The sequence below is a fragment of the Pelodiscus sinensis genome, chromosome 3, assembly GCF_049634645.1.
Source record: "Pelodiscus sinensis isolate JC-2024 chromosome 3, ASM4963464v1, whole genome shotgun sequence".
NCBI lineage: Eukaryota > Metazoa > Chordata > Testudines > Trionychidae > Pelodiscus > Pelodiscus sinensis.
Window position 1 is genome coordinate 124,183,822 of NC_134713.1, and position 15,257 is coordinate 124,199,078.

Sequence of the window (15,257 nt, forward strand, 5' to 3'; positions counted from 1 at the left end):
TCCAGACCGGGGAACAAGAAGTGGGAGAGAGGCCATTCTCTGATCCTGAGGTTGGCAAGTCATGGAGAGGTTTGCAAAGTGTGACCTGCACTGAGACACTCTGTGATTGCAACAACACTTACAGCACCATTGATTCCAGCCCCAGTGTATGTGACATTGAGCCTGGCACTGGAGGGTCACCATGGTATCAGTGCTTTGGTGGTACTCTTCCACCAGATGCATTTGCCACAGCAAGTGTTCATTACTCTCAATGTTGGTAACCAAGTCTCTGGCTACATAAAAGATAATGATGTTGGTGCTGATAGGAAGGAAAGAGGTGGTACCAATGGCAGGGAGAGATTATAGCCCCATGTGTAACTTCCTATTTTCACCTCTCCCTTTCCCCTAGTTTTATTAAAATTGACAGGTACCTCAGTTCAGCTGTTGGCAACTTGCTTCTGGCTGTACCTGATCTGGAAAGCGACCTTCTTAGTGGCCATCACTTCGGCCAGAAGAGTTTGAGGTCCATGCCCTCATGTCACCTTATACTATATTCTTCAAGGACAAAGTCCAATTGTGTCTTCATCCAGTTTTCCTTCCAAAGATGCTTTCCCAATTCCATATCAGACTGTCTGTCTACCAGTTTTCCATCCAAAATTACACACAAACATGGAGACGAAGAGATCCCTTTTGCTACATATTAGGCATGCTCTGGCTTTCTACTTAGACCAAGTTGTTTCAGAAAACTGCCAACAGTTTGTGGAAACTGCAGACAGAATGAAATGTCTTCCTGTCCCAGCCCAGAGAATTTCATCATCGATTATGTCATGTATTTTCCATGTTACGACCTGGCAGGGGATCCTGCTGTCCGACAACTCATTCCACAAGAGTGAAAGGGTCTTTGGCATTGTTTCTAGTGCAAGTGCTTCCCCAAGACGTTTGTAGAACTTCACAATTATTCTATGTTTCTGGATGCTTTTTAAAAGAAATAGTGAGTTGTCAGGGAAGGAGATTGAGGATGAGTAATAGGAAAAGAAAATAATTCCCCTCAAAATGCAAGGATCTGACTTGAAATGAATAATCAAGACACAAGACTAAATGGGTTGACTGTAATTGGAAAAGACATTTAAAGCAGGAATCATATGCACATCAACTTTTCATTAAAGGGACACTAACACACACATAAGGAATGCAGAATATTCAGTTATTTTACTAAACATATATTTAGAAACTGTTTATTAGATGATGCGTGGGAAAACTTTCTTGAGGGTATATGCTGTGTTAATTGACTTAGCTGTCCTCAATATCATGCCCGCTATCTCAGATTTTTAAATCAGATAGAACTTCTGGTATAGATTGGGATCCTTTTTATAAAACTGTTCAAGAAGTGCTAATAAACCTATTGGCAGATGTTTTCAATATCACATCCACAGGGCAGAAACTTACTACATCAAAAAAGAAGCATTTCTACTAATCCTCCGTAAGTAAGTAAATGTCTATTTGGACATCCTGTTAAATTATTTCTCAACTCACCAAAACCCAGATGTGGGATATGATGTGCAACAGATGCAAAAGAGGGAGACCGTGGAGGACAAGCTTCCATGGATACCTTCTCCAGGTCCCACTGTCCATTGCTTATCTTCTCTTTTCAATTAATTGGTTACCCTTGGGGGAGCTCTCTGAGGGTAACTGCCTGTAGGGAAAGGCTCCACCTCTTCTTTCCCCTTAGAATAGAGGACAATCTGGAAAGAGGGACAGTCTCTCAGGCAGACCCTTGATATTCAGTTCTAAGGGCTCACTCTTCTTTGTGGATTTTATCTTCTGTTCTCCTCCCTGAGACATATTGCTTTGCAGTCAGTCAGGGAGCAATACACCTTGTGGCTGTCTCCTCCTCAGTTGGACTATCTCTGGATGCAGCGGGCTCTGAATGGAGTGGCCTTCTTTCTTTTCGCCGCCCCTTCCTGGGTAAACCCCCCCCCCCCAACTACTTCTTCAGGCTGAACAAGCTTTGCAAGTGTATTAGTGTGGAATAGGCCCACAGGAGCTCGTCAGCTTCCTCCAGACTAGTGTGAGGACATGTACATTGACAGAGGAAACTTAAGATGCTGAGGTTTTAATAGAAATAACTCTGTAGTCTGTTTAATGATTATTTGTTTTTGGCATAAATAACTATCCTCAGCAAAATGAGGCAACACCAAACATTAATAATTGGATATTAATATCTTAGTGATGAAGACACAATTGAGGGGTATGTATTGACTCATAAAAAAATATCGGCCAAATTAAGGTTAATGGTTTAAACAAAATATCATCTACCTATGTATACAGAGAAGAGAAAGGGAGCCATTCACTGTCAGATGACTTTTGAGGGATTATTTTATCTGACCGATCAAATAAATGCCTATGTATTTTAGTGTTAGAGGCTGAGAAAGCATTTAATCAGGATGAGTGGAGTTATTTCAGAGCAGTGTCGAGCAATATAGAAGTGTGGATAACTTTCTTAGAGTGACAAAATCTTTATATCTGTAACCTGCTGTGAAGATGGAAGAACAGCTGCTTACCTTGCCAATGGGATCATTTGCTGAAAGAATCTACTGCAACAATGTTGTTAAATGATATCCCGCGCAGAATTTCCCTATATGCTGATGTTAGATGGCTGATGACGTTACTTTGTTCTTAGCCAACTCCTTAATTACCTCAAGGAAACAGTGTTAAAAAAAAAAAGTTTTGGAACACTGTTGAAGTAGAAAGTTAATAACATGAAGTCTGACATATTGGCCCAAAGGTCCAGTGAGATACTATTATCAATATATATGTATTAGTTATATGAATTATTTATAAAATATTTACAATTTGGAGAATACTAAATACTATTTCATGGATACTACATATTGATATGTAAGGTTGCTTTAAAAAATGAACATTCTATCTTTGGTCACCTTTCTATTCCAGATGCATCAATTTACGGTATTGGGCAAAATACTTCAAAAAGTGCATGGAAGAAACAAAAATTCAGAATAAATGCAATCCTAAACATGAAAGTCTACTTAGATCTGCCAGTTAAATTTGCTTTAATATTAACTTAAAGAAGTGTCAACAGACGGAATGCTGTTTAGCCCATAACAACTTAGCCTGTGTTTCAAGACCCAATATGGCAGTGCTGGGTAACCTGCAGCCCTTGCATGTGGCCTATCGGGGTTCTATATGTGGCCCGTGAGATATTTTGTTTTTCATTGCCCATGTGCAGGGTTGCTAGATTCCACTGGTTTTCACCCATGCAGTTTTTTTCCTACCGGTATTACTGAAGTGACATGAATATAAAGCAAGAACACGTGAAGGGAGGTGCATGCTGACTGCACACAACATTGAGAGCCATGTGTTCCCTCTGCATCCAATTGAAGTGTTGCTATGGGTCAGTCAGCACATCCTGCAAAGTCTAGGTACTCATGTTCAGTTAGTATGCCTATCCTATCATGACATATGTCAATCTTGCATCCCACTGAGATAAAGGAGGGTCACTCGTGGTCCACTCACTAGCCTAGGTTGCCCATCCCTGAAATAAGTAATAGCCACTCTGCTGGAGAGAGGTAAAATATCATACAAATTGAGTAGTTTCCCTTCTGCATTATAGCCTAATCTGATGACCAGGGAGATGCGGAGCAAAGCCGCGGAGCACCGCGGGCAGCGGGACAGCCCAGACGTGCCGCGGCTGTCCCGCTGCCAGTGTCCTCAGAGGCTTTGCTCCCCATCTCCCTGGTCTGCTAGTCTCCAGCAGACCAGCAGACCAGGGAAACGCGGAGCAAACCCCGTTCGTAACTGTGGATCTGACATAAGTCGGATCCGCGTAACTCGGGGACTGCCTATAGTTAAAACTATAGTAAAGAACAGAATTGTTAGACACATAGACTAACATAAATTGTTGGGGGAAATTCAGCATGGTTTCTGTAAAGGGGCACCTGGGTCAACATAGGTAGGGGCTCTGCTGGAGCAGCTTCTGTCCATGGCAGACCCCCTGTGGGGATGGAGCAGCACCCTGCCCATAGCAGGCAGGAAGCTGCTCTCGCCTCACCAATTAAGAGTGACACTTACTGGTTAAACCTTCACATCCCTTGTCTACACTGAACAAATTCCCTAACATGTTATTAGAGCTTCAGAGGGGTAGCTGAGTTAGTCTGTAACTGGAAAAATTAAAAATACAATGAATAGTCTAACAGCACCTTAAAGACTAACAAAACATGTAGATGGTATCGTGAGCTTTTGTGGGCACAACCCACTTCTTCAGATGACTGGAGTATTAAAGGTCCAGTTTCAAAATAAATATGGGATGGGGGCAGGGAGAGAGAAGGAAGGGAAAAAAGGGGGGGGGGGAAAGGTCAATTAGTGTTCATGTTACATGAAGCTGGGTGAGAAGGTGCAAATTATTCAAGTACCCATTATTTGGTTGGTTAAGTCATTAGGATGTGGAAGGTAGTGTGCTTACCAGGTACTATCTTTATTCATACCTTTGTGATGGGTCCCAAACCTGTAAATGAAATTAGGTTCCAAGGCTTCCCTGTGTATTTGGCTTGTATTGTGCTGTTGCAAGGTCTCTCTCTCAGATGAGATCTCTACAATTTGAGGTCTTGTTGCGTGCAATGTTTAAAAGTATAAACAGGCAGATTGGGTGGATAGAAGACAAAGTGCTTTCACTAGCATGCTCCTCAAGTGCACCGTCAGCCAGCTCAGAATAACATTGCTCAGGCTTCTGCAAACATCTGTTTTGTGTGCACATTGTAAAAGGAACATTGGTATATTACAAAGGATCAGGGAGACATTCAGTCCTACTGATTAGCTGGCATATACTGCTTAACATGGAGAGAGGTACAGGAAGTTGATTGAGCAACTTGGTGAATCCCTGGCTATTATGAATGTGCCTATTTGCCCCTCTCCTGAACCCTGCCTTCTCACCTGTTCCTGGTTCTGGCCTCCTTTGTCAGTTCATCGTTCCTGCTTTCCTACCTCACTCCAGTTTCTGCTCCTGTGCCCTGCCCTATGACTCTTGGTTTGGCTCCTAAGTCTGTCTCCAGCAATGAACCTTGGCATGACACCTGACTATGATCCTAGCCCTGAGTCTTGCTCCAGTTCAAGGTTCCTGATTCTAACCATTGGGCATGGTTGCCTATTCCCCAGTCTCTTTAGTGAGATCCAAAAGACCACTGTCAACAGCGGCATGGCTGTAAAATTTAACTCCATGTATGCTGGGAAGTGATAAATTATTGTACTAGGTTTAGGTACAATAATTATTTTGTCATCAAAATGAAGTGTTTTATTAAATTTATGATATTTACAAAATGAAATATTTTGACAGATGTTTAAAGGATATTTCTGTAGTAACCAAAGTGACTTTTGGTTTCTAAAAAGCAGGACATTTTTTGTAATGTTGGCAGCTAGGGTATAGATATAATTTTGAAAATCAACATTCTTGCGGCATTTAGAAAGTGCCTATTATAGTTACTGTAATTGTGGTCAGAAGATCACTGGTAGTACTCTCGGGAGGTGCTGCAGAAGTCTGTATATGCTTTTCTCATTTTTCATCACAGACTTATGGGCATATTTCTGCTGTCAGGAAAAGCTACATCAGGGAGATTTGCCTTATGGGCAAATATCTGATGCCTTTTCATCATAGCCTGAGTTTTTATATTAATCTCCCCTATGTGAATTCATAATCATTCAGTATATATAAAACTTTCATGTATAGTACCATACCTTCTTCCTAGCTTTTTTTTTCAAAAGTATAAAGAAGGCTGCAGATTTTAATTAAGAATCTCTTCTTTTTCATGTTTCGTTAAGGATCTTGTGCACTAAGGCTCATAATGAGCTCCATTTTCTTTGGAGAGACCATTGTCTCTAAGGCAGAAAAGCTGACACCAAAACATCTGAATATTTGCTATTCATCCAATATTATGTGTCATCTTAAGAGTTCCCTTATTTGTCCTCATTCTCTCCTTCTCATCCCTCTGGAATCAAATCATAGATTAGATCTATAAAACATTTATAGTGGCCTGGAGATGAAAGGAGAGGATGACAGTTATTCACCCTCCCTGTTGGTGGTTATTTATAATAATTTATTTGTAAAAATTCACTGTAGATTGAAATTTTGCATACAGGATCTAACCCAGGCAACAGAAGTGTAGAAGTTCTGATAAGTAAAGTGAAGGTTGTTTGGTCTCTTAAATTTTAGAAAAGGGTAAAACGATGGATAGAGAGTTCTTTTGATGCATTATTGAATTAAATACACTGTATTTATGTCTGAAGCTGATGTTTTGCTGATTATTTGTTCTTATGGATAGGTGCTTTAGGATATTTCTTAAAGGGGAAAAAAAGCTGTTTACCTTAGAAAATGATTTGTCATGTAATTTAACTCTACTTTTCAACCTCAACCAAAATTATGTATGGCATTTTGGTATATAGACCACAGATGGAGCTGTTACAGTTTGGGGTGCCTCTTTTGTGAGGTGGTAGATGGATAATGTACACTCAAAGTGGATGTACTTTACATTAATTTCTAGAAGCAGGGTTTGATCCAGAACCCTTGAAATGCCCCTGCTTATTGAGTTAGATTTCCTAAATGTTGTTTACAGATCTGTCTTTCAAGGCCCTTCCCTCATTAATGGCTAATCTTCATTTAAATGTTTTACAAGTATAACTGTTTTGGTTAGAAGTGTGTGATTTTTTTTTTTATTGAAGTAGTTATACCAGTGAAATCCCTATAGTGAATGCAGTTAAAGTTCTATAAAAATTACTTATGCTGGCATGGTTATCCCCCTTCCTGTATAGGAATAGCTTTAATGGTAGAAAGCTCCTTTTTACTGCTACTAGAAGATTTACCTGACATTGCTTTAGTCCTTAACCCAATTTTTGTTTTTCTTCATTTTTTAAATCTTTGCTCTGGGGTAGGGCAGGAGATGAGGGATTCAGTATGCAGGCTGTCAGGGGGAGAGAAGAAACCCCAGGCCTCCTCTCACTGCAGCAGCTTGGGGCCAGGTGAGATGTGCCTCTCCATGGCTACTGCATCTTCAGCTGACACAGCCATAAGAGGGGTGCGTGTCCTCCAACTGGGGCAGTTCTGGGTTCATCTGCTCCCTGTACTCCTCAGCCAGAGTGAGGAACTGTGCACTTTCTCCTGGATGCCTGACAAAGGGGAACAGTCAGCAGTGCTCCAGAATGAATGGTTGGGGGGAGCTGCAGCCCCTCCCCTGCCCTTCCTAAAGGGTGCCTGGGGGTGGGAGGCTCAGGGATGGGGCAGGCGGTCCTGAACCGGAGTGGTGGTGGTACCCCAAGCAAGCCTCTTTCACCTGTCTGGTGATTCTGTCTCTTTTCTGTATGGCTTTACGCATCCCTGTATGCACGGAGGTGGGGGAGGAGGGAGCTTCAGGCCCTCCCTCACCCTTCCAACCAAGCCCTTACCTTGCTTTCAGTTGTGTTAAGAGGAGGCTGCATATCAAATTCTGTAATCCTAGCTCTTACTGTCTTACCTTGCAGGAAGAGTTCATGAATGAACAAACAGAGAGATAGACTTGCTCGCTCACTCACAAATAGTAGATAACTGCATTCACAGTAGGGGCGTGCACAATTTTAATATAGCTAAAAAAATACAACTTTCTGGTGTCATGAATGTAATTATCCTTGTGAGGTAGGGAAGTGCTGTTACCTTGCCTTTTTAAACAAGCTGAGGACTAATGGATATCACAGGCAAGCCAGAGGTAGAGCTGGGAATTTAACTGGGGACTCCTGACTCCCAGTCCTGTGCTTTAATCACAGGAATCACACACTGCTCAGGAACCGTAGGGCAAAATAAGATCAGCGTATCAGGAACCCTGCATGATTCCTAAAGTACATGTTTCAGGGAGAGAAAGGAGTGGAGTTTCCTGGTTTTTAAGCACTTAACCATACAACCTCAGCATTTTCTTAATATATTAATTTAATGGGTAAATACCATATATATGTTCTGTACATAAAAAAATTTAAGGAAATAATGGTATATGGCATTTATCTTTGTGCAAAAATATATTTTGTGGAATCTAACAGATTGATGGCACACATATAAATGCACTATAACATTGTGTAATTATGAGTTCAGGAATGCTACAAAACTTGATGATTATCAGATAGACTACAAGGTAGTGACCCATGAATTACAAATTTGAAATTTTCTTAAACTTAAATTTTAGACTTGGATTTTCCCCACAAATGTCAAAAATTATTAAAAAATAAAAAGGAATGTTTTCTGTGTATAATGAGTACAGGTTAACCATAATTTGGCACATCTTGTTCCCGTGGGTTATTAAGAACCATTCCTACAGGAGTTAGTGGAACAGAAAATGTAAGCAAAATGCAAGTTTTTCCTGTCTTTTATTGCTGCTGTTTTAGCTTCTGCTTGGGTGTTCAGTTGCTTAATTTCCCGTGTTTTTAGTGCAATCTACTTATGTTGCAAATGTTTGCTTCCTTCTCTCTTACCCTTCCTCCAAATGAATCTGCAGGAAGTAATTTCTGTACTGCTAAGGATCTTGCAGAGGAAATCAGATCATTAACATCTGAGAGAGAAGGCTTAGAGGGACTTCTCAATGAGCTGTTGGTGCTGAGTGCCAGAAATGTCCGAAAATTAGAGAGAATTAAAGAAGATTACAACAGACTGAAACAAGAACTGGAGCAGGGGGAGTCTGCCTTTGGTAAGTAGTTCACCAGCTGTTGAGTGATTGAAGCTTTGCTTTTGCTATATTGTGGACAGACCAGTATTCTACTTGATTGGATGAACATCCCTGTGATATATGTGACATGCAGAATGTTCCATTTTTAGGAGGGAAATTTTGGCAGGACCTTGATAAATAGTAGGTTGTACATGCTGTCAGGCTTTGTCTTGTCATTCATGAGTGACATTTTTTTCTAGCTTTGTATATATTAAGGTTGTAGAGTGCTTTTGATAGCTCCCTTAGTCCTGAATCTCAAACAGTATATTGTCCTGAAACTTAATTAATAATAATAATAATGCCTTGTGCATGTACATCATGCATAATCAAATATCTTGTATATACATTTTCTTGTCCCTTTCATCTATGTAAAATATAGGTTGTCCACAAGAGTAAGAACCCCTGCCATTAAAATAATTGAATATGTATTAATTTGGTTTGTTGGGGGGGAAAGCATGCAACCCAGAGAGGGGACACAGTTTTGAAAACAAGAATTTTTTATTTAACTAAATGATTTAGGAAATTCTGCTTGCAAGTCAACATAAGCAGCTTTTGTGGCTTACTGTTTCAAAGTAGAATAAGGAAATTTGATATGAATGCAACTGACAAAGCTGCTTGTAAGTTCTGTTGATTCTCTGTCCTCCTCTCCTGAAGTGATACAGTAAGTTACCAGATCAAGTGGCATGTTGCTTAAATAAAAGATAGAGTAATGTTTGATTTATTACAAATGCAAATATACTGTACTTAACCTTTTGCCTATAAAACATAATCCTATAGTTGAGTGGTTCCCAAACTTTTCAGCATCACACCCCCTTTTTGATTTTTGAGAGATCCTCATGCCCTCCCCCCGACCCCCCGCAAATAGCAGCAAAACTTGTTGAGAAAAGAAAAAGAACTGACTGGGGCAGCAAAACTTGATGGGGGGGGAGGGGTTGGGTCACCTCGCGCCCCCCTCCCCCCCCGGAATTTCTTCATGCCCCCCAGTTTGGGAACCCATGATATAGTTGCTTTCTTGAAAAAGAACTAGAGTTAATTCCAAAGTTTGAAACTCTTTTCCTACTTCAAAATAGAGCCCTGCAAATCTGCAGGTATCGACTTTACATCCTCAGGTATCCGCATCCACCGCTCATTTTTGTGGACATAAATTTTGTATTTAGAACCCTGCAGATTTGTTGATATTTGCTTCATATCCATGGGTATGTGCATCCACGAACATTGATACAGATATCTGCTGATTATTATTGCAGATGCGGATGTGGATACTGAATTTAAATCAACGGTACTGTTGAAAATATTTGTAGGAGGGGAAGGAGGATACAGGCAGTCCCCGGGTTACATGGATCCGACTTACATCGGATCCCTACTTACAAACGGGGTGAGGCAACCCCGCACTAGCTGCTTCCCCCCAGCAGACCAGGGAGACGCGGAGCGGCTTTTCTCAGCAGACACCTCAGCTTGAGAATAAAGGAGTGAGGGAGGTGAGGTGTGGAAGAATAAAAGTGAGCTCTGGAGAAATGTTTGGCTAGAGTTTCCCCTACAATATGTACCAGTTCCGACTTACATACAAATTCAACTTAAGAACAAACCTACAGTCCCTATCTTGTACGTAACCCGGGGACTGCCTGTATTTCCTCTGTGCTACTAGACAGGTATTTATCCTGATAGAGGCTAGAAAAGTTCCAGAAATGTGGGGCAAAAATGTTAATGGTATTCATCCAATGTTTATGTTCTTCAACATAAGCTAAGTGATCCAAAAGTGGTCTGGAAGCAGCTTTTCTAATTATTTAGAGTTGCTAGTGAAATGAAGAGTTTTTTTGATCCTCCAGGTTGTGCCTTTCATATGCTACCTGCTTTGTTAGGGAAAGAGAACTTTGTACAACACACAATTTTCCAAATGGTACAGATGAATTCTTGTTCAGTGAGCTTTCAGACTAATGTTTGTGAGCTTGTTGAAGCAACAGAACTGGCAGCCGTTCAAAGACAGTCTTTTTTTTTTTTTTTTTTTTTTTTTTTTGAAACAATGAATGTATGCAATGAGGCATTATATTGTGCTGAAATTTACTGCCAATTAAAACAATAATAAATTGTAAAGCACTGATATGTCGGAGATTTACTATACAGATTGCAATTTGATTTGTTGTGATTCTACAAGAATAAATGAAGAAAGTTAATTCTGTATGCAGTAAAACCCTGTGGAGCACAAATTGCTGAAAGCTGTGTAAATCATTAAATTATTTATTCTTCATATAGCTACACCATTTTACTTTTGGAAGGAAGACACTCCTTTAGATTTGAGAACATGTGGCATGTGAACTTTAGTTGAAATCAAGCCTCTGGAAAGTGGTAAATATCTTGCATTTAGAAAAAGACACTGAGTTTCAGGGGCCAGTTGTCTTTTCACATAGTACTTTTATGTTTGGAAAATAAAACATGGAATAGTCTAAACTGCAAGATGGCACATTATCATTGAGAAGGCTTTCTTTGTGATTGCTGCTGTCCTTTATTTAATGACGCACGCTGTTTTCTATGACAGACTGGTGATGAGGACAGGGTTTTTTTCAAGGTTATTACTGCACTTAACTTTAGCAATAGGCAATTGAAATTAGTGAGTAACTTGGACTTGGGGATGTTTTTGTGCTCATCACAAAATGATGCATATTTAGAATATCAATGGTAGAAAGGATTGGTAAGTACCCCAGTATTCACACACCTCATTTTTATGATAAACAGGAATATTTTGAAAAACTTACCTTGGAAATAAAGATTGATGTAAGTCCCTGAATGATGGGCAGGAACATTTAGAGGAAGAATATCTACATCTCAAAGAGCAAGCAGAGGGAACTAGAGAAATGAGATTGTTTGTTTGTTTAAAATATGATTGTGGATTATGTCCTCCTGGAGATAGCTGTGGCAGAGTGAAACAGGAGCCCTCAGGCATAGCAGCATCCAGTCACTAAAATGAAGGAAAAACGATGATTGCAAAATGACTGTCAGTGAAATCTGATGACTTCAACAAACCCTTCTGCTAATTGATTAGTATGGTTTGTGAAGTTTAAAAATCTCCTTGGAACTCCAATTGTGCATTGATGCCCTGCTCCTAAAGAACTAGAAACTAAATGATTCTGAGTTATTGTTCCCTCCCAAAATGCCAATATTATAACTATTTAGGAATTTGTAAAATTAATAACCCAAGTCCTTGTTGATTTGAGTTTAGAATGCAATAGCAAAAACAGCAAGAAAAAGAGGTAAAAGAAACAGATTGTCATGATTTTATTTTATTATGTATGTAAAGTCTTTGTCATTTAATTGAGAATAAGCATTTTCATTTTTAAAAATTGATTTGGGACCATTTTTCCCCTCCTGCTTTTCAGAATTGTATATTTATATATTAAGTGTTTCAGAGGGCGCACCTTCGTTGCCATGCTACCTCAAGGTATGCCTCAAGGGTGGCCACAACTCGACTCCTGCGCACACTCAAAAATCTCTAGCTCAAGCTGAGTGGTGGTTTAGAGCTGGCCTATCAGAGGGTGTGGGTTTGAAGCTTGAGTTCTGCTGACTCTTAACCTAGTTACGCAGTGTGGGATTAGCCACTCTGTGCTGCTAATCCAGTCGTTCTGTATGACTCCTCTTAAGTGAGTTGCACTGGAGGGGCGTACATTTGAGCTAACCCTACAATGACAAGAAATTAGTTTCCCTTTTCAAATGTTTATACTAGTCTATTTCAGTGATGTAGTTGATAGTCTTTTATATATAGACAGTCAAACTAGTGGCCAGTCATTGGTTACCTGTCTTCCCTCTCTTGCTTTGTGCTTTTCTTTGCTACTGTCTATCTTTAGAAAAATCATCTCCTTCCCCTATTCTTCCACATCTCTCCTTGAAACCTGTTACTCTGGCAAATCCTTCCTGTGTTGATCTCCTCATTGACTATTTCTGCACATCATCTCACTTGAATTGTTACTTTTTAACTTTGTGAGCCTTTTCAGAATTTGATTTTGTTTATGAAAATAACACTCTTTTGGTAGCTTAGAAGGATCTGTTTTTCACAAGAAATTTGAAACGCTAACTAGAATGTACGTATGTGTTTTTCTTTTCCTTGTGATTAAACTGGTCATCTGTATTGTACTTTATTAATATTGTTGATTTCTCACTGTAACTTCGATATAACGAAGCAGACGTCAAGGGAAGAGATTTAATCACACAATAGTCAGAGCTAGAATTTTAAATAGGACATATCATTAGCATGTTAATGGATTTTTCTCACTTTTTGCCAGCTGCCCAAGTATAAAAGATATTGCAGCTGTAGTGCAAAAATCTGGCTTGTCTTACTATGCTGTGAACTGTCAGGGTTTCATGAAGGAGACTTAAAATACAAAAGGATTTGTAATGAGAACATCATAAGTATTTTAGACTGCTTTGTGTAATAGTGATGTCAGCCGATAACTTAGATGTATTTATTTATACAGGTTAAACCTCTCTAGTCTGGTACCCTTGGGACCTGACTGGTGCCGAACCAGAGAATTTGCCAAACCACGGGAGGTCAGTATTGTCTAGCAGCATTGCCAATACTTCCACTGCTTACTGGGCTCTTAGAAGACATATAAGGGTAAAATAGAGCTAACTAATAGCACAGAACACTGAGAGCCAGCTCTATTATCTGTAAACAAACGTTATGTGACCACGGGAAACTTGGCCACACTCATGATAAGTGAATATCCAGCTAACTAAAATCATGCCACACCACAGATGTTACCGGACCAGAGAATGCTGGACTAGAGAGGTTCAACCTGTATTTTATGATGACATAATATTGATTTGCGTTTCTTTTCATCTAAAAATCTTTACAAAAATGGCTAAATGTTGTTGTTTCAATTTTACAGCTGAAACCAAACCACAGGGAAATGAAGTCCTTTGCTCAAGATCATGTAGTGAGCAAGTGACAGAGCAGGGGATAGAACACATGTTTCCTGACTCCCAGCCTCTTCCTATAACCACTGGAATTCATTAATGTAAATAGATGAATTTGAAATGATCTGGAGACCAAATCTGTCTCTAAAGCAGAGCTCTCATAGTAGGGAAAATCTTATGGTCTTGTAGCCCAAGACCACCCAAACCCTATTCCATACAAGTGATATTTAACTGGAACAGTGAACTATAGCAAAAGGATTAGGAGAGTGAAACAGCTTCCATATGAGGAGACACTAGAAATATTGGGACTATTCAGCTTGGGAAAGAGATGAGTAAGGGTGATATAATTAGGATTGCCAACCCTCCTGGATTTACTGGAAGTCTGCTGAAATCTACATTGGTTTCCCAGTGACTATTAAAAGTAATTTGGGAGATTTTAATAGGCCACAAAAGTCTGATTGGTGGCACAGCAGTACTAAGGCAGAGTCCCTACATGCCCTGGTTCTGTGCAGCTTCTGGAAGGAACTGGCATGTTGGACTCCAAGGCAGAGAGGTAGCCAGGGTGTTTTCACACTGATTCTGCAAGTTTCATTGGCCGAAACTGTGACCAACGAGAACTGCAAGGGTGATGCCTGCAGACTTGGGGCAGTGCACAGAGCCACCTGGTTGCCCCTGAATGTAGGCGCAGAAGGGACATGCCAGACACTTTCAGGAGACACCTGAGGTAATGGCTGCCTGGCCAGAGACAAACAAAACACAGATAAAATGTCTATAAAATAAAAATCCTTGTGACTATGGGAGAATCTAAAGAAGTTCTGAGGGTTTTTTTTTTCTAAACCATTAGAAAATCTCTGAAAGCATTAGGGTCTCCCTTCCTCCCCTGCTATATGATTAAATTCCCTCTTCACAGTTGCAGTAGGGAACACAAATCTTGCATGGTTATACTGCATACCAAGCAACATTCCCCCTAATTTATACTTGGTATGCAAGTATACTGAATACTAAGCACCATTCCCTCTAATTTTTTCCATGTCTGTGCATAATGAATTTTATTATGTGCATCAATATGGAGGCAATGTGTGATAGGGATGTAAAATCCAATTTAATTAGTTAACCGCTCAAGTATTAAGTTTAAGTTCCACAGGCAGGAGCTGCTCCAGCCTGTCTGCTTCCGGCCCCGCACTGGGCTGCCAGTTCCCGGTCAGTGCGGGCTGGGAGTTGACAGCCTGGTGTAGTGTCCCTCCACCCACAGGGAGCTGCTCCAGGGTAACAGTTAACCATTACCCGGTAAGCATCATCATATATTTAGTAGCCCAATGTCTGTGACTCTGTAACGCTGTACCCTCATGCCGTGGTGCTTGGCTGAGTTCTGTGCCACTCTGCTAGGTCGCCGCGGGGGAGCAAACAGCGCAAGCGGCCGTTTAGGCTCTGCGCTTCCTGTGTTGCATGAGGAGCGTGGAGCCCAAACAGCCGCTTGTGCTGCTTGCTCCCGCACAGGGAGTGCGGAGACCAAACAGCCGTTTGGGCTCCACGGTTCCCCAAATGAGAGGCAGGAGGGGGAGGAGAAGAGAAAGGGAGAGTGAGAGGCAAGAGGGGGAGAAGAGAAGCAGGAGGTGGAGGAGAGCTGAGAGAGAGAGAGGGGGGAGG

General features: G+C 40.6%; 1 protein-coding gene across 7 annotated transcripts in view; it reads left to right on the forward strand.

The window, feature by feature from the left end:
* DISC1 (DISC1 scaffold protein) overlaps positions 1-15,257 on the forward strand; it is a 275,931-nt gene that overhangs the window by 123,812 nt on the left and 136,862 nt on the right. For 6 of the 7 annotated variants that reach the window (XR_012902799.1, XR_012902798.1, XM_075924740.1 and 3 more), the window contains exon 9: positions 8,499-8,687. The exons of the other annotated variant lie outside the window; for it this stretch is intronic. Coding sequence is in view for 4 of the 6 variants with exons in the window: in XM_075924740.1 (XP_075780855.1) it covers positions 8,499-8,687 (189 nt within the window). In the remaining 2 variants the exon portion in view is untranslated. The remainder of the gene's footprint in view (positions 1-8,498; positions 8,688-15,257) is intronic. 7 annotated transcript variants of the gene reach the window in all.